This window comes from Terrapene carolina, unplaced genomic scaffold (assembly GCF_002925995.2).
Source record: "Terrapene carolina triunguis isolate 2854851 unplaced genomic scaffold, T_m_triunguis-2.0 Scaffold193, whole genome shotgun sequence".
NCBI classification, from domain to species: domain Eukaryota; kingdom Metazoa; phylum Chordata; order Testudines; family Emydidae; genus Terrapene; species Terrapene triunguis.
Genome location: NW_020664544.1, coordinates 5,208,426 through 5,231,194, shown reverse-complemented (window position 1 = coordinate 5,231,194; position 22,769 = coordinate 5,208,426). Strand labels below are relative to the sequence as shown.

Sequence of the window (22,769 nt, the reverse complement as noted above, 5' to 3'; positions counted from 1 at the left end):
CTGAGCTATCCCTCCCCCTAAATTAAGGGAGGTGGTGTCTCCCTGCACCTAGCTGTAGGTGATGACCAGACAGCAAGTGTGAAAAATCGGGACGGGGTGGGGGGTAATAGGCGCCTATAGAAGAAAATGCCCCAAATATCGGGACTGTCCCTATAAAACAGGGACATCTGGTCACCCCACTTCAGGGCCTCACTGGTGCCACTGTTGAGTCTCTGGAATGCTATTTTCAGGACTCTCGCTCTTGAGGTGAAGCGTGTATGTAGACGTACTGGGGGAGCTCCAGAGCCATGTGGGAAGTGCTCTAGAACGAGGGTGCATTGGTGGAGAGCTCTCCAGTTCCAGCACTGTTTCAGAGGGATGCTTTCAGACGCACCATTCCAGCGAAAGCCATACTCACGCACACCCAGCCCTGTCGCTACCTCATGTTACCGGTGCCCAGTACGGACTTCCCCCCACCGCATCGCCTGATGCCAGGAGTCAAACCTGCTGCCCCAGCAGACAGGGGGCGAGGTGAATCAGGTTGGGCCCCTCCTTGCCTGAGCATTGTGATCAACACAAATAGTTTCACAGGGACGCTCAAAAAGATTTTCTGTTTATTAGCAGGGAGTGGCTGAGCCTGAAGCCGAAAGGAAAGAAAGTAAGTGACCTTCCAGTTATTACAAAGGCCATATTATCCCACCAGCTTTGATTCAGACACCCCACCCGCCCCCAATAATTAGCCACTCCACAAACACACAGCCACTAGATAACCCAGGGATATTATGTTCCTCAGAAGCCTCCACCCTTATAGTTTGTTACCAAAATAAACAGGGGAAGAATTCTGCAGACACACAAGGTGTTCTTTGTCCCAGACAAATGATCAGTGAGAACCACAGCTCCTTGAACAGGTGGGTGGAGAGGAAGAAGGATGTAACTATTGGCTAAGACCTATGGGGATGGAGAAGGAAAGGCAGTAGGCCGCTGGAGACCTGTTTACACGGCAGCCCATACTGCAGCATCTGGGCATTTGCAATCCTGTTTTCAAGCAAAATTCAAGCTGCTGCCCATCAGCGGCAGCTGCAAAGGCTGGGAATTGACTCACCTTTGTAATTAGTCACTGAGAGTAGAAAATCTTGGTCTATTTCCCCCGTCGTCAGATTCACCGCAGCTACCCTAGCTGTCCTCAGCCTGACAGACCAGCTTACATTCAGCTGCATGCCAGGTACAGCGGCTCTAAACGGACACTGGAAAAGCTGCAAGGGAGGGGGGAAATATTCTCGTCACTTAATCTTCTATTAAACAGGATCACATTGCTCACGTCTTGTTAGAGCACTCGGGTAAGCCTGGGAGAGGAAATAATTCGGCAGGAAGCAGTTGAGCTTTCAGCTTAACGTGGTTGTACAGAACCTATCGCAACAGAGGCCCGGTCCAAGACTGGGGCTCCTAAACACCGCGGCCATGCGAATAGGGGGAGCGGCAGAGCCGAGCTGGGAGCAGAGACAGGCGGCAGCTGTCTGCTACTGCTCCTTTAAGATAGGTTCTGGATTTTGGGGGAGTTCTTTGCTCGAGTTCATTCATCCACGGGCTACTCTCTGACCTGTCAGAGCAGAACCTCCTGCTCTTTCCCGTATCTCTATCCACAGTGCTGATCTCCCCAGCCAACCAGACGATGTCTCATCCCAGTCACTGAGTCGGCGCCCCCCCCCCCCCCGGGCTTACCCAGCTGCCTGACTCCTGGCAGCGGAGTAGGAAACATTTTCATCTCATTTAAAGACACTGCTTTGAAATGTTCTCGTTTTAAAATAACCCGCTCTGGGGTAGGCATCTGGTCGTCATCTCCACCGTAGCTGAGCGCCGCCATCTTTAAGGGACCTGTCGTCACAAACCCTGGGGAGGCAGGGCAGGGCTGGTCTCCTTTCACAGCTGGGCACAAGGACCCTAAAGACTCAGATCCCCAGAGGTGTGTCAGCTCCTAATTCCCAGCGATTTCAATGGGAGTTAGGTGCCTAAATAACTGAGGATCTGGGCCCAAGTGACTTTCCCAAGGTCACCCAGGCAGTCTGGGGCAGCGCAAGGAGCTGAATGCAGGTGCCCTACTGCCCGGGATAGCGGCCTAACCACTGGGTCATCCTTCCTCTTCCAGAAACGGACATAAGCAGATTCCATTTCCGATCGGCGACTAGGGCAGCGGCAACGGAAAAGGCTGGCCAGAGTTTTGCTTAGTATTTAAAACCCAAACATCAATGATCTGACCCTTTCCCTCTTCAAAGCGGCTTCACAGACGCTCCCTGGCTCTCACCCTCCCTCCCCGCCCTCGCAAAGCAGGCAAGCGCTGTTGCAATTTTATGGATGGCTGAACTTCCGCCTGCAGAGCGGAGACCACTCCAAGGGCACGTGGTGAGTCAGTGGCAGAGCTGTGAATAGCACACAAGGATCCTGCCTCCTAGTCACCTGCTCCAGCAGCTTCTAGGCCACACTCCAAAGGGCCAGAGGAAAATGAACCTGCACCTTCGCAAAGGGGAGACTGCAAGAGAGCGAACTGTGGGCTCCACCTAGAACCAAAGCCAGCTGTGGTCCCCAGGTAGAAGCACACTGGGGGTCTGGGTGCCTCCAACCCACATCCCCCTGTGGCCCAGTGGTTAGAGTAGGGAACCATGAGTCAGGACCTCTGGACTCTAATCCCAGCTCTGGCACAAGAGTGGTGATTACGGCGGGGGGTTGTCAGGATTCCATGGTTCTATACCCAGGTCTACAACAGACGTGCAAGTCTTTTCACCTCCCGGTGAAATGGAGCTCACCCATACGTGAAATGTCATGAGATCCCCTTGGAAAGAGGCTATGGAAGGTTCAAAGTACTTACAACCTCAAGCCATGTCAGGCAGAAGATGCCATGGCAACCACTGCAACAGCCGGTAGCAACAGACACTTTATCTCCCTGTCATCTGCTAGTTTCGTTGTGAAACAGCCCAGGAGGGGTGGAGGCAGCTCACAGCTATTTGGCCTGTATTGGAAACCAAAGCTGTGTTGGATACAACCTCTGCCCTTGGGACTCCCACAGCCCAGTGCGGTCCCCAGCCCTTCTCCCTGGGCACACAGCTAGCCCTCGGGCTCTGCAATGCTCCTCTCTGTTTAGTTAGCAGAGGGTGTGGAGAGTGACTCACTCCCAAGTTATTGTTGCTGGATGATTTTCCACCCCCATTCACACGGAGCTGGGATCTCCCCTCTCCTGCAGAGATCAGCTTTGGGGGTCACGCTTCCCTGCTGCTCAGAGCCAACCTGCGACCCCTCCCAAGCACTTCCCATTGCCGCAGCCAGGGACACCCTCAGAATTTATTCTAGACTGACAATCCTGCCCCCCCATCTGCATCAGAATTTAGGGGTCCCCCTTCTCCTCAGCTTTCCCTCATCTGCACTACTCCCCTCAGGCATTCAGAGATCAGCTGCAGCTTCAAACCTTCATTTGAATACGAACCATTAAGCCTATGCAAATGGCTGCTGTGTGTGAAACCTACTTGGGGTACACCTGATTCCCTGAGCCTCCCAGCAAAACAACAGGCCAGGCCTGCCACTCCATTACAACCTACTGCACCCCTGTGACTGGTCTGGCTTTAGCTATTTTAGCTTACAGGGAGGGGGGGTTTGAAGAGGAGCTGTATTTTGATGAGAGTCACGCAACTTTTGCAGCTCTCCCCCAAGTCTGCAGCCGGGGGGGGGGGGCTCCAACGAGGGCTGTGCGAGCGGTAAGAGGATACGTAACAAACCCATCCCTTCGGTTAAAGGTATCAGGCACCTATAGTTCATGGGGGATCGGCCCAGCCAGGCTGCCACGCCTGCAGTTGAAAGAGCGACACCCTGATTAGCTGTGCAGCCCGACAAAGGCTGATGGAGGCACTCACGGCAGGACAGCTGATGCACCTGTTTCTCCCCTCCCCCCCCCCCTGGCCCACTATCCCTCCCTTCCGTACGCCATGAGAAAGGGCCACAGGAGGCTGCTGCTTTCCCCTCACCGCTCCCAGCACAAGGGGGCAATTGCTAGAGCAGAGCAGACCTGCTTCCGCCAGCAGCCAGGCAAGAAACCCAGACACGGACAATTACGAAAGCCCCCGCGCAGGGGAATGGAAGTTCTGTACTTCGCTTGCAGCTCATTGTCTCCTGCGTGGCAAAGGAACTGATCCTTCCTAAGACAATCCCCACAGGGAGGGGGTCTCATTGGTCACAAGTGGATAAAAGCGGGACTGGGAGACAGGAGGGCGCTTCCCCACTGCAGTCCCTGCATTTTGCTTTTGCTCTTACGCAGCGATGAGGTGGCAAAGGAGGGAGGGGGACAGGCAGGCCTGGGGCTAAGGGAGAGCCCTAGGCTAAGAGCAAAGAAAGTGCTTAGGGCCTGCGGTTGGTCACTCCCCCTGCTGCATGGGAATCCTGCCACCACAAGTGAAACAGCCAACAGACCCTGACCCCGATTGGCTGGGGAGGAAGCAAATGACTAAGGGTGCAAACTCGCGCAAGGAGCCGGGAGAGGGCAGAGGTTATCAGGCTGCAGTTTCACTGGGACACAACCCAAGAAAGCGAGAGCAAACGCAGGGAACACACACATTCCGGACAAATTTCTGCTCTGCGGCCGGGAGACCAGCTCCCCCTGCTGGGGGTTAAGGCCCCTGGCACCGCTTGCTTGCCAGGGGGAGAGATTGACAAACAAACGCAGCTCCTCCTGCTGGACAGACAGAAGAATACAAACCAGTCCCTCCCCCCACGTAGGCATGTTTTTTCCCCTTTAAAAACTGCAACACACAAGTTAATAGTAAACCCAATCCCCTTCCAGCGCCACTCGTCAGCTTGGACTTTATTTGTGAGTTTATACATTTAGGGAGACTTTACACACCAGCACTGATAAAAGCAGCTCTAAGCCCGGAGGCACCGCCCCCAGGCTGGAGTCTGGCAGGAGAACATCCTTATACAGAGAGATTATACAGATATCACAGCCACAGACATTACCAACAACATGATTGCTCTGTCTGCATCCAGAATCGGTTACGTTATTGCACTCAAAGCAGCACTGGACAAAATTAAACACCCAATTACAGCTAACGAGCACACAACACGTCTGCTCCCCATGTCACGTTGGCGCTTGAGGACTGGCAGGTTAAAACAGGGGGGCCCTCAGGCAGGAGGCACTTACAGGGAGGCTGTCCAGGAGAGCCAGCCTGCCTGTGGTTTTGTCTCAGCCACCCCCTTGGTAGGTGGTCCAGATAACCAACAAGAGGTCCGAGAGACTCACTAGCCAATGGCCTCTCTGTGAAATGAGTTTGGCGGGTCTCAGCTCAATTCCCTGTGAAGCAGCATCCACATGACACAGTTGGCACTAACTGCCCCCATAGACACATGCTTCATCAGCCGGTTCAGCAGAGATGCCCAGGATCAGATGAGCTATGGAGACTGAACTGACCCCAGGCCTAGAGTTGCCCCTTTACATCGGGGCAGACACGCCTTGGCAGGGGAAGCTCCCACTGGGATAGATGGAGGGCTTCAGTCTCCAGGGCTGCCAATCTGGCACCTCTGAGCACCCCCAAATATTGCCTGGTTTTGTAAAAGTTAAGACAGTTGCCCTGTGAAGTGCAGGAGCAAGGGGGCCGTACCCCATCCTCCGCAGCTCCTGGGTAGGGGGGTGGGGGCAGAAGGGTATTGAAAATATCCCAGGTCCCTGTGTGAAATGATCTCGCTCTTGGCCTTCAAGGGGCAAGCCTCTCATACACCCAGTTCCCCTCTCCCTTGTGTGTCATGAGTCCCGTGGGGGCAGCGGCGTCCCGGAGGCGCCGGAAGACGATGCGGTCATGTAAGCGGTTGGTTTGGCCCTGCCAGAACTCCACAACGTCTGGTTTCAGGATGTATCCCCCCCTGAGGGAAAAACAGATGCTGTTAGAGGCGCCCATGCACAGCAGCCGCCTTCATACAAAGCCAAGTAGGACCAGGAAGTTCCCTACGACGAAGCGGATGGCGCTAAGCTTTTACACAGCACATATCACGACGGCCTGTGGGCACCTAAAAAGGACGTGAGGCGTCCGCACACAACCACGTCAAGCCCAATGATGCTCGCTGCTCTGGGATGGGCTCTGCATCTTCTTGCAGGGAACAGCTCAGAAGCAGGCCAATCTCAACCTTAACTGATTCCCGAAGCGTCCTTTAAGTAAATCCAGGCTTTGTCAGGAGCTGGTAATCAGCTGCATGAAAGCTTTAGGTTCAAGCCCTGCCCCTGGCCTTCAATCTAAATCTAACATTGATGCTGCAGGGCAGAGGGGGAAGCAGCAGCACTACGGAGAGGTACCACCCTTTGGAAAGATTAAACCTAAGTGCTGTCTGTCCATCTCTACCAGCCGGGAATCCGAGATCTTCTGGCCGTTTTAAGACCAACATCCCCCAGTTTCTAATAGCCACAGCTGAGGCACTCGGAGGTGTAGCAGAGGAATGGGAAGGCACACCGAGGGAGAGAGTGGAAGACCAGGCCTAACTTACACAAAAGCAGATTTTCCCCACTAAGCACCACTCACCAGTACGCAGGCTTTGGCACGGTTCCCTCCCGGTACAGCTCTTCCAGCTCTGTGTTCTTCTTCCTTAAATACTGCAAGGGAAAGGGAGACAGTCTGAAGGCCTGGGGCTTCCTGCCGTGGAGCACGCGTGCAAATAGCAGGCAAAGCATGGCCTGGGGCCCTCACTGTCCCCGGTAGGAGGGGAGATGCACTGGGACACACAGCGAGGGAACAAGCTCTGAGACACCCAAGGGGCCGGAATCCAGCACAATCCACCCCGCCCTCGAGTCCCACTGAGCCTCACCTCCCTGTCGGGAATCACGGTGCTCTGGCGACTCACAACCGCCCCGATCTGGCTGCTTCGGGGCCGGGAGTGGAAGTAGTGCTCCGATTCCTCCTCCGGGAGTCTCTCCACAGAGCCCTCGAGACGCACCTGCAACAGCCACAGTGGGATGGGACCTGGCCCCAGGAAGGTGGGCACACTCCCGCCAGGGGCCAGAAGGAAACCAAGTTAATTTTGCCAACAAGATTAGGATCCAGGGTGGGGCATCAGGCTATCCTCCCTCTGCGGATTCACCAAATGTCAAGTGCTGACTCCGGCCCCTGCTGTTATACCAAGTGATCCCCAACCCCGGCGTGAGATGGGGAGGAGGCGGTTTGAATCACCACCACATCCTGCAGGGTAGAAAGAGCTCTAACTCCCCTCGAGAACTAGCTCCCCGAAAGGCAGCCAACTCACCAGCCCTCACCTCAGGCAGAGTCAATTGGGAAGAAGGTCTAGAGAACCCACCTGAGATCCATTTAGAACTCAGTTGGTTTCAGTGCCTCTCCCCGCTGTCCATTATTAAAGACCTAGATTTCCTTCCCCCATAAGGAACCTGCCGCTCCCTCCCTTTTTTCTCTGGTACATAGCTGAGAAACAGTCTCCGCCTCCGGTAATTATATTTTGCTGACCTAAATCACCCTGCAGTTTCAAGTCAATAAACTCACTTCTTGGCGTTATTCTTCAATTCCCCTTCTAAGAACTATTGTGCAGTGTTGCTGAGGGCTGTTAAACGGCTACCACCTTTCATCCCAGAGGCAGCTGCATTCAGTGGTGTGTGAGCGTTCTCTGTAAGATCAGTTCATAACCTAGAAGCTAGTCTAGCACTGTGAGAATACCTCAAGCTGTCAAAGTCGCAGCCCCCAAGGAGCTGAGTAAGTTACAGATTCCAGTCACCCGTCCCATCTGATGTGAAGCAGTTTTTGAGCTTTTAAGAAGCCTCCCCAGCCCAAGATGAGCAAATAGAGGGTCTCTGCTCAGTGCTGCGGTCTGCACTTTGAGAGCGAGAGAGACCAGTGTGGCTCTGAAGCAGACCGCATCTGCCATCTCCTCTAGCACTTCGCCCGAACAGGCCTCACCAGTAACTATGATACTGCATGCAGGGTGCTGAGCCTACCCCCACTGCCGCTTCCTCCCCTTGCTCGGGATCAGAAGGCACAACTCACCTGGCGATTAAGGGGCTCCCAGTAAAAGACGACTGAGGCAAAAGGATTGGAGTCCTGCAGAGTGGGGAGGCGGGGGGAATAAAAGCCACAAAACAAAGGACTTTCATCAATTGCGTAACGTGTCACATCTTAAAAGCTAGAGAAATTACCCACCTCTCCTAGCTTAAACTCTGCTCAAGGGTTTGGGACTTGGAGGAATTTAAGAGCACACGACAGACTAAGCCAACACAGCCCATAGGGAGGTGCCAACATGCTATGCATCCCCTTGATCAAATCAGGATGGGGAGTGGAGGGGGGCACAAGGAGATATCTCCCTCCCACTCTCTGATCCCCACACCTAGGATCAACATAGCCCAAGGCACTTTGGTCCCTGAGGTGTATCTGTGGGCTGCTCTTCTATACCGAAGGAGAGAGGCAGCTGCTGTCCACTTGATTTGATGTAAGCCTGGTGCAGACCTTGAGCACCTGGCAAGTCGGCGTCCTGCCCCTCAGCTGAGCAAAGTTCGGGTGCCCGTACAGACATGGAAAATACAGGCCAGTGGGTAGTTTACCAGCTTGCTGGTCAACATCTTATGTCCCCCAAGATCCTCCCTCCTGGCGCCCCGCCAACCCCCATCAGAGGTGCCAGAGCGTAACCAAACCCAGCCCTCAGTGACATGCCCCACACAAATCCATGAACAACATGGTCTGTAACCCATGAGGCAGCTCTCACCAGCTCCTTTCCTTTCCGGCTCTCGTGGTTAGTGAAGAATCGAAAGCCATTGTGGCTAAACCCCTTCAGGAGCACCATGCGGGCAGAGGGCCTCCCATCCCTGAGCCAGGGAACAAATGCACCAGTCAACACAGAAGTGCAAGCACATACAGACATACATTCCAGAGACTGCCCTCCTGCCCAGGCAAAGGTGAAGGGAATCTACCCTCTTCTTTCTGGTCATGAATTGAGCATTGCGGAGATCAGGAAGGACGATTCACCACCCTCTCTCACCCTGTACCTCATTATAGGAGGCTGCACATTACAGGCTTCTTTGCCTTCCTCTAAAGCATTTGAGATTGGACCCCGCTGGAGCCAGCATAATGGGCTGGCTGGGTCCCCTGTCTGGTGTAATAGGGCAAATGCCCAGTCCTGTTCCAATACATAGCTGTGCCTCTGGATCCGCTCCTTACTATCCATACAAACATGTCGGAAGCTGTCTGCTCCCCTACTTGCCAGGTTACCCAGCCCAGGATACGCAAGCTGGCAGGGCATCTCACTGCAGGAAAGCAGCAAAGGAAGCCACCCAAAGACGCAGATAGGAGAGATTCTGGGCCAGCGACTCCCTTGCAATGCCCACCTGGTACAGGTGGCCAGGCACATAGCATTGGCTTCGCCAATCGAGGGGCACTGCATGGCCTCTTCAAACCACACGGCAAACTGCTTAATCGGGTCAAAGGAGGCGAGATGTTTCTCCTCAAATGCCTGCACAGGACAGAAACGGGGGAGAGGAGCAGAAGAATTGGAGTGTTACACCCCCACCCATCAACCGTCAGGATCCTTCACTTCACCACACATCATCTCAAATCCTGCTAACCCTGTAGCTGCAGGAACCAGCCCACAGGAGTTTAGTGTCACAACTCCTGGCCCGCTGAACGGTCTCTGATTATCCACATTTGAAAGGAGGCACATTGCTTAAAGTCACACAATGAGCCAACGACAGAGTCAAACACAACCTAAAGTCCTGACGCTGTCCTGCCCATCTCCCTGTTCTAGCCACTGGAGAATACACTGGTTTTTTATTTCATTCACTGCTTGTTGATTTTTTTAGAACAGCTGAGCTCTGAAGCTGCTGTCTTGTCCCATGCTGACTAATGGAAAGGCTGGTCTTGAAGCTTAAATCATGGGCCTGGGAGTCAGGAGACCTGGATTTTAGTCCCAGCTCTGCAGGACCTTACCCTCTCGCCTCTTTGTGCCTCAGTTTCCCCTGTAAATTAAGATTAGTATTTAGGTCCCTCACAGGTGGTTATGGGAAAGTTTTACCGGTTAAACTAATTATACTGGTGTAGCCCCGTACGTGGACACATTTATTCTGGAATAAATGGGGGGATTTTTTGGTTTAACTTCAACCCTTCCCAACTGACATAAACTAACTTGTCAAAAGGTCCTCTCATACCAGAATAAGAGTGTCCACATCGGGGTTATACCAGAACAGCCACAATCTAAATTCACACCTTAGCTTATACCGCTATAACTCTCTCGTGTAGCCAAGTCCTTAGACAGAAGGGCGGGCTATTAAAGTCAGGTACAGCCCTGTGGGTAACATAAGAATGGCCATACTGGATCATATCAACGGTCCATCTAGGCCAGTATCCGGTCTTCCAACAGTGGCCGATGCCAGGTGCCCCAGAGGGAATGAACAGAACAGGGAATCATCAAGTGATCCATCCCCTGTCGTCCAATCCCAGCTTCTGGCAAACGGAGGTTAGGGACAATCAGAGCATGGGGCTGTGTCCCTAACCATCCTGGCTAATAACCATTGATGGACTTGTGCTCCAGGAACTCATCTCATTCTTTGAGCCCCGCTGTACTGCTGGTCTCTGCGCTGTCCCCTGATGGACGAGTGCCACAGGTTGGCTGTGAGCAAGGAACCCATCCTGGTCCCTAGAGATGGACAGGGCCCTCACAGGGCTTTTCTGTGATCCCCACCATGACTCCCCACCCAGACTTGGGATAAGAGCAGGGCAGGATCTGGGGGAGCCTCTAGGGGAGGGAGCCCCATGCCTCAAGGGGCAGCAGGGTCAAGACCAGCTCACCTGCCAGCCCGGGCACCTGTGGGGGAGGGGTGATTGTGCACCCCACCTGTGGGGGGGAGGAGGGGCAGATTTCTGATCCCTCTCCTTCCTCCTCCTCGCCCCCTTCACCTCCCTCTTTGAGCCCCCCCCTAGAACCCCCCCCCCCCCCCCCCCCCCCCCTGCCCCCCCCCCACCTGGACCCCTCCCCCCCAACTCCCCCTGTAGCCCCTCCCCGGACCCCTCCCCGGACCCCTCCCTCCGGTTCCACTCTAGTCCCCCCCTGTAGCCCCCCCGGGAGGCCCCTGTAGCCCCCCCACCTGGACCCCTCCCCCCGGACCGCTCTCACCTCCTTGTCCCCCCGGTAGCTTTTCCTTAGGGGCCCCAGGTCCATGGCTGCAGCCGGCGCCAGCACCTGCCCAGGGGGACGGGAGCCGAGCCAGGCCCAAACGCGCAGCCCGCTCCGCGCCGCGTAACGCATCATAGCCCCGCCCCCGCCGCGCGCGCGCAAAGACCCCGCCCCTTAAGAGGGCAGGACGCCGGACGTCCCGCACGCCGGGGCGGGGCGCTTTCAGCTCACGCCCCTGTCCCAGCAGCCAATAGGGAGCCGATCCCTGGCCTCCAATCAGGCGGGAGACAGGGCCAGACCTCAGCCAGTGGGGAAGCGGCAGGGGCGGGACTCGGGGACCAGGAAATGGTGTCAGGGCTGTAAACAGGCACATGGAGGGGATGTTAAAGGTACAGTGTCCCGGGGGGAGGGAAGGATGGGGGTGGATGACAGGAGGTGGGGGACGAAAGGGAGGGTCCATGCCGGGGGCATATGGAGGAAACAGGGAAGGGGACGTGGGGGGAACAGACAGGAGCAAGGAGGGAAGGGGGCAGACAGGGGACATGTGGGGGGAATAGACAGAGGGAAGGGGCAAACAGGGGACATGTGGGGAAAACAGAGAGGAGGAGCAGACAAGGCTCCAGACAGAAGACAAGTGGGTTCAGTCAGGGCAAGGAGAAGAGGATGGGGATCAGACAGATGTCATGAGTGGGGGGGAAATCAGACAGAGGACAAGGAAAGGAAGACGAGAAAAGAGCTGAAAAGAGACAGGAATAGACAGGTTCAAGTACATGAAGGGTTGTTACAAGGAGGAGGGAGAAAATTTGTTCTTCTTGGCCTCTGGGGATAGGACAAGAAGCAATGGGCTTAAATTGCAGCAAGGGAGGTTTAGGTTGGACATTAGGAAAAACTTCCTGTCAGGGTGGTTAAGCACTGGACTAAATTGCCTGGGGAGGTTGTAGAATCTCCATCATTGGGGATTTTTAAGAGCAGGTTGGACAAACACCTGTCGGGGATGGTCTAGATAATACTTAGTCCTGCCTAGAGTGCAGGGGACTGGACTAGATGACCTCTCAAGGTCCCTTCCAGTCCTATGATTCTATGAGGTTACAAAAAAAGGAGGAGGCCAGACAGAGGGCAAAGTGGGTGATCAGGGCAGGGGTAGTAAGGGAGGAGGAGAAGGGAACAGAGAGCAGTGCAGGGACAGACAGGGACAGGATGAGGGAGAAGCAGGTGTCAAAATAGGCAAACGGCTGTTTTTAGAGGGGGGTTGGGGAATCAGATGTGGGACAAGGAGGGGGACGTGTGCATCAGAGAGAGGGGAGGGAGATGGGGGAACCAGGTCAGAGGAGAGGGTGATGGGGCTAATCAGAGAGAAGGATGGAAAGCTAAACAAATCCTAAACCAAGAGAATGTGTGTATGGGTGCTGAGGGGTAGAAGTTGGGGGCTGGATCAACTGGACCAATAGTGAGGGTGTTAGGACAGTGTCAGATCAAAACTGGTATTTGTATACAATCCTTTTCCATTTCTTTTTTCCTGCTGGTGTCTCTTCCCATCTCTCTCTCCCTTCTCTCTTCAGCAGGTTGAGTTTTCCTCCCTCTCCTTCATTATGTTTCATTGGGGCTGGAAGGTGTGACTATGAGAGGCAATGTCTGGCGGTGTCACTGACCTGCAGGCTCTGCAGAGCCACCTCCAGGCCATGGACCAAGGGATGGGAGATGGCGAGCAGCCAGACGATCACCCACTGTACAAACTGCCTGAGCCTGGGCTGGAAGGTGCTGTTCTCTGCAGCCCTGACTTCCAACAGCCCCAGGAGCTGGAGCTCCAGGAGTCCCGAGGACACGCCCCCCCAGAATGTACCAGGTATGAAGGGGGACATGCCACAACAGATTCACCCAGCTGGACCCACTGAGAACTGGTGAGAAGGCACGGTAGTGGGGGCCTGAGGTGACTTTTTGCAGAAGGCAGTGTGGCTTAGAGGCTAGAGTCCTGGACTGGGATTCAGCAGACCTGGGTTTGATTCCTGGCTTGGCTACTGGTCTGATGGGTGACCTTGGGCAAGCTACTTCCCCTCCAGCTTTAATGGTTGCTGTTGTTATGGGACACCTGCCCAGCAGGAACTGGATTGTGACCCTGAAACTTTTTTCTTACAATCCCTTGAACAGTCAACGGATGGTAACAGCTGGCAGTCACTGGGCTGGATTTGAACTGTCCCTGACAGGGAAAAGGCACCAGCTCCCATTCCCCTTAGCCCTCTGGTCCCAATTCCTAGGGAATGACTCTGCACAGCCCCAGAAGCAGCAGCTACAATTCAGAACCTCGTGTGAGCGTAGCAGATAGGGCGCTGGACTTGGGTTTTACACCCATCTCTGCTGCGGACTCTTTAGGCTGCTTATTCTATCCCGTGCCTTAATTCCCTGTCTGTAAAGTGGGGATAATAGTTTCCCCCATATCATAGAATCATAGAATATCAGGGTTGGAAGGGACCTCAGGAGGTCATCTAGTCCAACCCCCTGCTCAAAGCAGGACCAATTCCCCAACTAAATCATCCCAGCCAGGGCTTTGTCAAGCCTGACCTTAAAAACCCCAGGTGTGTGCTTTGAAGATGAATTGGAGAGGAGCCACAAGAATGAGGAAAGGATTAGAAAACGCCTTGTAGTGATAGACTCAAAGAGCTCAATCTGTTGAGCTGAACAAAGAGAAGGTTAAGGGGTGACTTGATCTGTAAGTACCTACATGGGGAACAAATATTTAATAATGGACTCTTCAATCTAGTGGAGAAAGGTCTAACACGCTCCCATGAAGCTAGACCCATTCAGACTGGAAATAAGATGTAAATGTTTAATAGTGAGGATCATTAACCATTAGAATAATTGACCAACGGTCATGGGGGAGTCTCCATCACTGGCAATTTTAAAACAAGATTGGATGCGTTGTTCTAGATGATCTGCCCTGGGAATTGTTTGGGGGAGTTCTCTGGCCTGAGGTGTACAGGAGGTCAGACTAGATGATCACAATGATCCTTTCTGGCCTGGGAATCTGAGTCCATTAATAAGGGTGAGTGGCTCTGATGCTGCAGTGAGGAGGGCCATCTAAGTCCCTAGATCGAGTGAATGCGTTAGCGGGGGGGGGAATGGAAGAGCTCTTTGTCACTAGGACCTGTCTGATCTCACAAGCTAAGCAGAGCCGTGTCTTTGTCCAGGAGACTTCCCCAGACCACCCCAGTGCTGGTGATTCGGCAGCATGCCAGGAGGTGCTTAGCAGCAATTTAGGTTGGATTCGCAGAAGTGCGAGGCCCCTGCAATGCTCACTGAAGTCAGAGGGGCTTTGAATATACCGTCTCTTGAATTACACCGAAAGCCACAATCCTGAAGGCTTGTGGCCGTTAAAGATCCTCTGGAACTTTTCACAAGACTTAGCCCCAATAGCCTGCCCAGTGGTGGAGTTCCAGCGGTTCCAATCTACCTCCAGAAATTCCCCCTGGAGTTTCAAGTGGATATAACATTCTCCTTCACTTCCTCCCATAAATTGCCGTGTTAAACAGCTGCCACATACCACCCCAGAGGTGGCTGCATTTCACTGGTGGGTGATGTGATTGCTGCGTGCGCACATGTGCATACACACAGTTTGTACAGTATTTGGAGACAGTAAGGGCTGGAAAGATGTGATTTAATTATACTCGCTTCTTCTTGGCTTTTGTCTGCTTCCAGCGCCCAACCCCATGGAGCCCTGAGCAGCCTTGGGAGGCCCAGCCACTCTCTGCTGTGCGTGGAAGAGGAGATCAAGAACCGGAAAAGACCCAGGCTCTCCAACGGACCCCAGGCCAGTCCCAGCCTTGTCTCTCACTTCCCTCGTGCGCTGAGCGGGCCACAGCCCCAGGGCCCGTCCCCCTTTGGACACGTCCTTCAGAGCAATAGCCTGGATCTCCACAGCAGACGTCCCCAGGACGGGCTGCCACACACCAGGACTTTGGACAATCCCAGAGCCACTCATTCTGGGGCCTCGGTGCTCTACAGGCCCAGCACAGAGCAGCTGGAGTCTCCATCCCTGACTTACGGACTCGAGGACGGCTGCCCATGGAGCAGCCGAGCTCCCTCAGGAGGCAGCAGCATTAGCAGCCGAGCGAGCAAGGTGACGGGTCTATACGCTGAGCTGGTCAAGGAGCTGGAGCGGCAGATGGCCGAGCTGCGGCATCTCCTCGCCTCTCGCGAAGAGGCCGCCACGGGGCAGGAGAGGAGGATCAAGGAGCTGGAGCTGGAGAATCAGCAGCTGAAGAGCCAGCTCCGGAACCTAGAGGAGCAGAACGACCTCCTCTCCAGCCGGAGCGGGGCAGGGGCAGCGGCAGGCAGGACGGTGCTGGGGCCCGGAAACAGCGGTGTTGGTAACCGAATCCTCCTTCCTTTCCTGCCTTAGCATCGTGGAGGCAGTTTGCAGCTCTGCCAGCTCCGATGGCGTTAACCCGCTCTCGGGCTCCGAGGCCTCAGCTGGTCTCTGCATTCCCCTCTTAAAACGGTGCCCAGCTGGCTAGAGGCATCAGAGCGTGCGTGGTGGGGGCATCACCTTATCCTGAGGTGTCAGGCCTGGAGGCAGCAGCTCAGCCTGATGGACCAATGGGCAAACCCCATGTCCCTAGGTTAGAGCTGGGAATACCCATGTGTGAGCTCTGGGCTCGGCCGCAGACTCTGGCCTCCCCCTGCGCCTGGCTGGGCGTTCCCGCCTCCAGCTCGAGTGTGCTGCCTAGAGAGAAGAGCACGGCCTGCCGTCTGGGCAGCTACACGGGTGCCAGCTCTGTAGAGAGGCTCCTGGGCTGGGATCAAAGGGACAGACACCTGTAGGAGCTCTGGGCAAGAAGTGGGCACAAGGTGAGCAGCAGGGTGGATAGGGAAGGACCCCTATTCTTTGTGCGTGTCTGGGACTCTCGTGTGACCCAGCTCAGCCTGAGGCCTGGCCAGGGATGGAATTCCTCTGCGATGCTCAGCTCTGTCTCTGTGCGCGCGTCTCTCCCCAGACATCAACGAGAGCAACATCCAGTTCCTGAAAGGCCTGGTGGGGCTGCTGGAGAGCAACGCAGCATTGCAGGTGGGTGTCCCAGCGTCTCCCCTTGTCTGAGCGGTAGCTACCAGCGCCTTGGAAGCGAAAGGCTTCCCTGGGTGCGTACGAATCAGAGGCCGGAGATGAAGAAACCCCATTCGAGCCCATCTGCCCAGCCCTACAGCCCTGGAGAACATTTTCTAAGGGTTAGCCCAGTGTAATTTTAACTATTCCAGACAATGGAGGGGATTTTGCTCCTGGGGAGAGGATCCCACACCCTCTGCTGTCATTCTTCACCTCCCGCCCCCATATCCCAGTTAAACCCCATTGTATCATTGCAGGGGCAAGCCGAGTCTCCTGGGCACCCCCTTGGTGTTTCCTCCCTCCATAGCCTCTGATCACATCCTCCTGTTTAGCCAAGCCTCACCGATTTAGCTCAGTTCCTCCAGCCAGGACCCTGATCTTCTCTGAACACCCTCCAGTTTCCTTCTGGTGTTGAGGAGCCGAGAACTGAAAGCAGGTTGGGCCAGAGCTTATGGAGGGCCTGTCCCCTCCTGGGAAGCGGGCAGGGGCAGAGGCAGGAAGGGGTAGCTCATGTATCACTCAGTTTTTCCACCACGCATTCGCTCCTATTGCAGGCCAATGGCCTCCAGCCATTCACCTCTCCCACTGTGGGGGAGCAGAGGTGCACCCCAGCTGAGGTCCCAAAAAGCCCCCCAGTCTGGAGGATGCGAGCTGGGGTCCCGAGCGGCTTCCCACCCTGGATGAGCACAGAGGACGGCTCGGGGAGCCCCGTCACGCTCAGCGATGCCACCTGCTTATGGGAGGAGAACATACAAGATACGCTGCCCGATGGCACCCCGGTGTGGGCGTCGCCCGTGGAGGTGGGTGATCCGCGATCAGCTCCTATGTGGGCCATTGCTCATTGAATGCCTGGGGATGCTGCCTAATGGGACCCTGGGGGGGGCACTAGCCATAATAGGGGGTGGCGCACACGCCTCGGGGGGAGAGTGAGTGTTGGGCATTATCTTTTCTCCTTGGAGCCAGGACCATCCCTACCCTTCCAGCAGGACAGGTGGACACCTCGGTCCCACACTTGTCCGGGCAGAGGCTGAACTTGGAGGGACCACAGCTACTTCCCAGCTTCCCGAGGGAAGCTGACCGGGCCCTGCTCTGAGATCCCCTCTCTCTTTGTTTGGCTCAAAGGCTCCATATCCTGCCCCACCCATACCACTTCCAGCTCTCTTAAAGGGGACCCAGGCAGACTCTGAACGGGTTGGGGAAATGGCTGCGACGGGGTCTTCCTAAATCGGCAACAGACGCACCTCGGTTCTTCCTTTTACCGATCAGCCAGCGCATGCCAAGCTCAGGCTTCTGTGATTCCCTGGGCCCACGCTTGCCCCCCGCCGCGCTGGGCAGGAGAACCGAGCCCAAACAGGCAGCTGCTCCAGCCTTAAAAGGTGCCTGGATTCCCGAGGACTGCGGAAATGGAGCATTAAGCCTCTCCTGGCAGAATGAGAGAGGAGACTCCTATTGCTGGCTCCGGGGGTGTTAGCCAAGCTCTGGCAGCTCTCCCGAGAGCAATGGGGTGCAGGTTTGCCCTATAGTATCTGGGGTGAGCGGCAGGACTCAGCTTGGAGTTCGGAGTGTGGCCCCTGCTCTCGGACAAACACCTTCCTGCCCTATTTTAAAGGCTTAAATTCCAGTTTAAAGGCAGGAGTGCAGTCGAGTGACTAGAGCAGGGAGGCAAGATTCCTGGGTTCTAATCCTGGCTGTAGGATGGAGTGTAGTCTAGTGGTTGGAGCAGGACTTTCATAGAAAGACTAGTATTCATAGAATATCAGGGTTGGAAGGGACTTCAGGAAGTCATCTAGTCCAGCAGGACCAGATTTTTGCCCCAGATCCCTAAACGGCCCCCTCAAGGATTGAACTCACAACCCTGGGTTTAGCAGGCCAATGCTCAAACCCCTGAGCTATCCCTCCCCCCTAACTCTTGGGTTATATTCCCAGCTCTGCCAGTAACGTGCTGTGTGACCCAAGGCAAGTTACTCAACCTTTCAGTGCCTCAATTTCCCCATCTGTAAAATGAGGGCTGATATCCCCCCCACTGAGATGAATGGGATTGGGCCTGAGAGAGGACAGCTGGGGTTAGCCCAGCGTCTGTCGCTTGTTTAGCCTGCACGGTGGGGTCTGCCTGAGTCTCCCCAGACTCCGGGCATCCACAAAGAGCAGAATGACGAGGGGCGTCTCTCCCTTTGCCATAGGAGAATGGGAGGCCCAAGCTGGAGCTGATCCCCAACTCGGGGGTCTACATCACCCACCACCAGCTGGACGACCTCTCGCAGGTTTCTACCGACAAGCCCAAGCTGATGACCAGGCGCCTGCTGGATTACTTCTTCTCCCGGGAGACGCTCGCCAGGTCTTCGGCCACCGGCCAGCGCATCGCCCACAACAACACGACCATGGAGAAACCCATCCGCCTGCCGGTCGCAGTGGTAAATGCTATCAAAGGTAGGGGGGGTGGGCAGGGGGCTCTGTGGAGGGAGATGGGGCGAGGCTGGGGCTCCCGACGACGCAGAGGGTGGAGAGCGCACATGGTGTCGATCCCCCGCAGAAGGGACAGGATGACGCTGTTTGATCCTGGCCGACAGGTTCCTTCTGCTCACCTCCTCCATTGTCCTTGCCCAGCAGGAGGGGTTCTGTTTGGTGCGAAGTCGGACTGCCTGGGACTGAATCCACAGAGCCGGCAGATAGCACCGGCAGGGGCACTTCAAGTGTCCGTCCCACACCAAAGCCAACGGGGCTGAGGCCTGCTTGGGGTTTTCCTCAGGCAGCCTTTCCGGTCTGCATGCCCGGTTCAGTTCTCAGCTCCCCTGCTGAGACTGCCAGAGCTGGCCAGTTAGTGCCGAGGTGGTGACGGCTGCTGGGGATCGGGACTAGCTGTCTACTGGCAAGAGGACCGAGCCGCCCCACTCCTTTCACCTTGGCCCTGCACCGCCCCAGGGAGATGATGATTTTCAGTCCCTGGCGAGCCGGGCTTGATTTGAATTGGGGACTTAGAGAGGAAAAGCTCAGAGCCCATTCCCAGCCCCTCGAACCATCCAATCTGCTATTTGGGAATATATTTTATCCGTACCCTCATCTGTGCTGGTACAACTCCCCCTTCTGCCGTAGTTCAGGACCCCCAAACACAGCAGCATTGTTACTGCCAAAAGAGTCATTGGGCCCGGCCCAGCGAATAACAAAACGTAACCACCTAGCATTAGTGGTGAGAAGCACGTGAGGCTGCAGAAAGAGAGGGTTAGCTTTAATACCCCAAGCTGTGTGCCTGGGTTGGACAGGCGGAGACGCCGGAACAATTCTAACAGCAGATGCAGGCCAAGGTTTCCAGAAAGGGTCCACTCGAGGCACCTTAAAGGGTCCTGATTTTCAGAGTGCCGGTGCTAAGTGCTTTCTGAAAACCCCATCAAGGGGTCTCAGATTGGGCACCCACAAGCCAAGGCAGCCCAGATCCCCAGTCACGTCCCCCCGCGCTTTACACACCTTCAACTCACTAGTGTTTCTGATCTAGTTAATCCGCCGCCCTCGTGCAGTTCCTATGATGTAGGGATTACCACCCCGTTCGGCAGCAAAGGATTCAGACACAGAGGGTGAAGAGACCAACGGGCTAAATGCAAGATCAGATTGGATGGGTGATGCCCCAGGCCGCAGAGCAAGTTAGTAGCACCTCTGGGATGAGAGCCTGGTGCCCTTGTCTGGGTCCCACATGCTGCAGGGTCTTAGGGGTTTGCATGCTGGGATCCGGCAGGATTCATCTCAGTGGATTCATAAAAAGCCAGAGCGACTCTGGTTGTTTGCTCCACTTCTCTGCCCTCCCCACCCTCCTCCAGAGTACGTCACCAAAGTGTGCGGCAAGAGCTGCAACTTCAACGCCGTGATCAACAGCAAGTGTGGCACCTCCCGGAGGGCAGTCAAGAAAATGATCATCAAGATGGAGTAGATGGCGCCTGGGCCGGGGCCTCCCAAACGTCCATCAAGACAACAGCGAACCAACTCTGAAAACGCTCCTCAGAGGATCCGTCGTCGCCCCCGCTCCAACGGACGCTGGGGTGCTGGCGGCCCAGGTCCCCTCCCACACAGCAGCTCTGGGGGTGAGCGCGGTGGAAATAACGCGCCCCTCCCGGCACGCGTTACGGGGGCAGCAGTGGTGCAGCTTGGGCTCTCGTGCACTTAGTACATGCCCCGCGGGGCCTGAAGCGCCTGTTGTGTGGCCGTCCTGGGGTGCTCAGTCCTAGCCTGCAGACCTCGGTGCGTGCATTCCTGGGGAGGGGTGACTTACGCCTTCTAATGAAGCGTCTGGGATCTGCCGCGCCTGGGGGAGCAGCGAGCTGGCGGGTGTGTTCTTCCGTTCTAACGAGTCCCTGAGGAGGGAGGGATGATCTCTGTCCTCTTTCAAAACTCGTCAGCTCCATTCTGGAATCCCGGCTCCGTGACGCTGAACATCAACGCTGCAGCCCCCTCCTCCGCCTCTGGGCAAGCGCTTCTCCCAGCGCATCAGACTGGAAGAGGGACAGTGCCGACTTTCTGGCCAGAGCAGGGGAACTTCTGCTTTGAAACAGTTCTTACCGGACTGTTTACCGGCCGGGCCTGTAGATAAACCCAGAGCTTTAGTCTGTGGAGTGAGGGGGGATTCAGTCTCCCTCCCATCGGGCAAGGTCTGCTCTCCTGCGGAGACTCATGGCCTGGCTCAACAGGCAAGTTCTCTGCTCGCCTGTAAGAATTTAACTGTGGGCGAGACATTTTTTCCCCCCTCCGTAAAAAAAGTTCCCATAAATACTCTATTTCTTGTAAATAAAACAATCCTTCCTCTCCTCCCAACTTCCCTAATAAAGGCTGGAATGTAACAGTGCAGGCTCAGTTGTTTCTCCTTCCTGCTTCCCCAAGCTCGTGGAATTTATAGTCTCTAGGGTTGTTATAGAGATTAAAAGTAGCATCTTGGGATGCTAAGCTGCCTACAGTAGACTCAGCCAAAACAGGCTGGGTAATTTTAACCGTCGTTCCTTCCCTCCTGTCCCAGATGCTGAACTATTTCTTACCGACCCCCCGAAGCCATGATCCAGCCCGAAGGCCTCTCTGAAAGAGAATTCTAAGTGGCCACTTTGGTGCAGTTATTGGCCTCCTCTGGCAGGCTCAGAATGGAGCAGTTCCCACCTTCCCATTCTCGAGAATGAGCTAACGATGACGCTGGCTCCTTTAAGAGGATCCTTCTCTCGCTTCCAGGAGATGTTAACAGAGCACAGCAGGGGCAGCGTGTGTGTGGAGGGGGAGGGATGGAGGTAGGGGGACACTTTCCAATGACTCCAGTTCCAGAGCAATTTCTCCCGCCCTCCAGGTCACCGGGCAGCTTTTGAAAGTCATTGGCTGTACTTTTTCCTGCCCGGGGCTGGTGAACGGGGCTTGATTGAAGGCCTTCGGGTACCCAGAGCAGGGACAGCACGAGGGCTTCCCCAACAGTGCCCCAGCCCTGGAGAAGGGGGTTTAAAGGGGCCAGCCCCCTCCCTCTGATTTTTGGTTGAGAACGCCCCCAGGGGGGATTATGGCCATGGTGGTTCATCTCGACATGGACACTCGTCTGGGGGGGGACCAGCAGCTCGTTTCCCAAGGTCAGGCAGGTTAGAGGGTAAAGCTTGTGTCGCCCCATCCAGAGAAGGACTCGCAGACCCACAGATGGTTCTGAGGTCCGGCCCGCCTGCACCGACGGGATCCTTTTTTGCGTGAAGCTCGGGAGGATTAAAGAGATGCTCCAAAAGATGAAAGCCAGTGGGCAGCAACTGTAAAACTCGTTGCAACAAGGACTGTCTCTTATTCTAATGTACAGCTCCTAGCACAATGGGGCCTTAATACAAATAACAGTGTGGTCTGGTGGGTGGGGCATTGGCCTGGGATTCAGGACACCTCGGTTCCATTCCCAGCTCTGCCACTGATCCTGAGCAGGTCACTTCCCCTCTGTGTGCCGATCTTTCTCCGCCCAGCCTTTGCCTTGTCTAGGTAGATTGTCAGCTCCTTGGGGCAGAGACAATGTAGGTGGCTCCAGTGGACGGGGTTGAAATCTCAGTGAGTCTGTTGGTGCTGTATATAAACAACTAACCTGGTCACCCCCCAACTAACCTTCTCACCTCTCCCCAAAAGCTGGTCTTTCTTACCGGGCGTCACGCTTATGAGACAAAGGATCCTTGGCGTCCCATGCTGGGTTTGCCTCTGGCGACTAAATTTATTTAGCAAGAAAAAACTCTTGGCTGACTCTGCACCAGCCAGCCAGTTACATCGTTAATAAAGAATAACAGATCTGTCACTTAATTCATAAAACATACCTCAAGCAGTTACACCTAAAAAATAAAGTGGATTTTTTTTTTTTAATTTAAAAGCTCAAAAATAACAAGCCATATGTTTTTGAAACATGTAGTAAACACGGAAGCAATATAGTCTATGATACAATATACACTATACACAGTGATGGGCTGCGGGGAGGTGGGGGGGGTCGGTATTATGGGCAAAAGAGGATTTAAAGATCCAAGATTCAAAAGGAAACGCCATGTCAATGGGAAATGAAAAGGAAAAATAAATCAGTGGAGAGAAAAAACCCTCTTCAATTCATTAT

The 22,769-nt window shown here is 54.9% G+C and overlaps 2 protein-coding genes across 7 annotated transcripts; one reads left to right on the top strand and one right to left on the bottom strand.

Moving 5' to 3' along the window:
* Window positions 1-723: 723 nt before the first annotated feature.
* PNPO (pyridoxamine 5'-phosphate oxidase) lies at window positions 724-11,227 on the bottom strand. Of its 3 annotated transcripts, XR_003369938.2 has the most exons (8): window positions 11,101-11,227; window positions 9,320-9,444; window positions 8,701-8,800; window positions 7,989-8,042; window positions 6,805-6,933; window positions 6,522-6,592; window positions 1,082-1,232; window positions 724-927 (listed from the first exon to the last, which is right to left on the bottom strand). XR_003369938.2 is itself a non-coding variant. In XM_026654814.2 (7 exons), the coding sequence occupies exons 1-7, from the start codon at window positions 11,143-11,145 to the stop codon at window positions 1,187-1,189; spliced, it is 570 nt and encodes a 189-aa protein (XP_026510599.2). In that variant the 5' UTR covers window positions 11,146-11,227; the 3' UTR covers window positions 724-1,186. The 3 variants fall into 3 exon arrangements, 2 of the variants coding, with proteins under 2 accessions (XP_026510599.2, XP_026510598.2); XM_026654814.2 differs by having other exon boundaries at window positions 724-1,232; XM_026654813.2 differs by lacking the exons at window positions 724-927; window positions 1,082-1,232 and adding an exon at window positions 4,791-5,871.
* A 225-nt stretch (window positions 11,228-11,452) lies between these two features.
* Window positions 11,453-20,916, top strand: LOC112109306. Of its 4 annotated transcripts, none has more exons than XM_026654869.2 (7): window positions 11,453-11,489; window positions 12,660-12,943; window positions 14,791-15,461; window positions 16,089-16,159; window positions 16,750-16,995; window positions 18,376-18,622; window positions 20,002-20,916. In XM_026654869.2, the coding sequence occupies exons 2-7, from the start codon at window positions 12,729-12,731 to the stop codon at window positions 20,109-20,111; spliced, it is 1,560 nt and encodes a 519-aa protein (XP_026510654.1). In that variant the 5' UTR covers window positions 11,453-11,489; window positions 12,660-12,728; the 3' UTR covers window positions 20,112-20,916. The 4 variants fall into 4 exon arrangements, with proteins under 4 accessions (XP_026510654.1, XP_026510657.1, XP_026510656.1 ...); XM_026654872.2 differs by having other exon boundaries at window positions 18,376-18,606; window positions 20,002-20,130; XM_026654871.2 differs by having other exon boundaries at window positions 19,683-20,089.
* Window positions 20,917-22,769: the final 1,853 nt, after the last annotated feature.

Coding starts and splice junctions, on each gene's coding strand:
- PNPO (XM_026654813.2), bottom strand. CDS start 11,145: ATGGACCTGGGGCCCCTAAGGAAAAGCTACCGGGGGGACAAGGAG. Junction 9,445..11,100: donor GCTACCGGGGGGACAAGGAG/GTGAGAGCGGTC, acceptor TGTCCTGTGCAG/GCATTTGAGGAGAAACATCT. Junction 6,593..6,804: donor CCGTGATTCCCGACAGGGAG/GTGAGGCTCAGT, acceptor TTTCCCTTGCAG/TATTTAAGGAAGAAGAACAC.
- LOC112109306 (XM_026654869.2), top strand. CDS start 12,729: ATGTCTGGCGGTGTCACTGACCTGCAGGCTCTGCAGAGCCACCTCCAG. Junction 15,462..16,088: donor GCCCGGAAACAGCGGTGTTG/GTAACCGAATCC, acceptor GTCTCTCCCCAG/ACATCAACGAGAGCAACATC. Junction 18,623..20,001: donor AGTGGTAAATGCTATCAAAG/GTAGGGGGGGTG, acceptor ACCCTCCTCCAG/AGTACGTCACCAAAGTGTGC.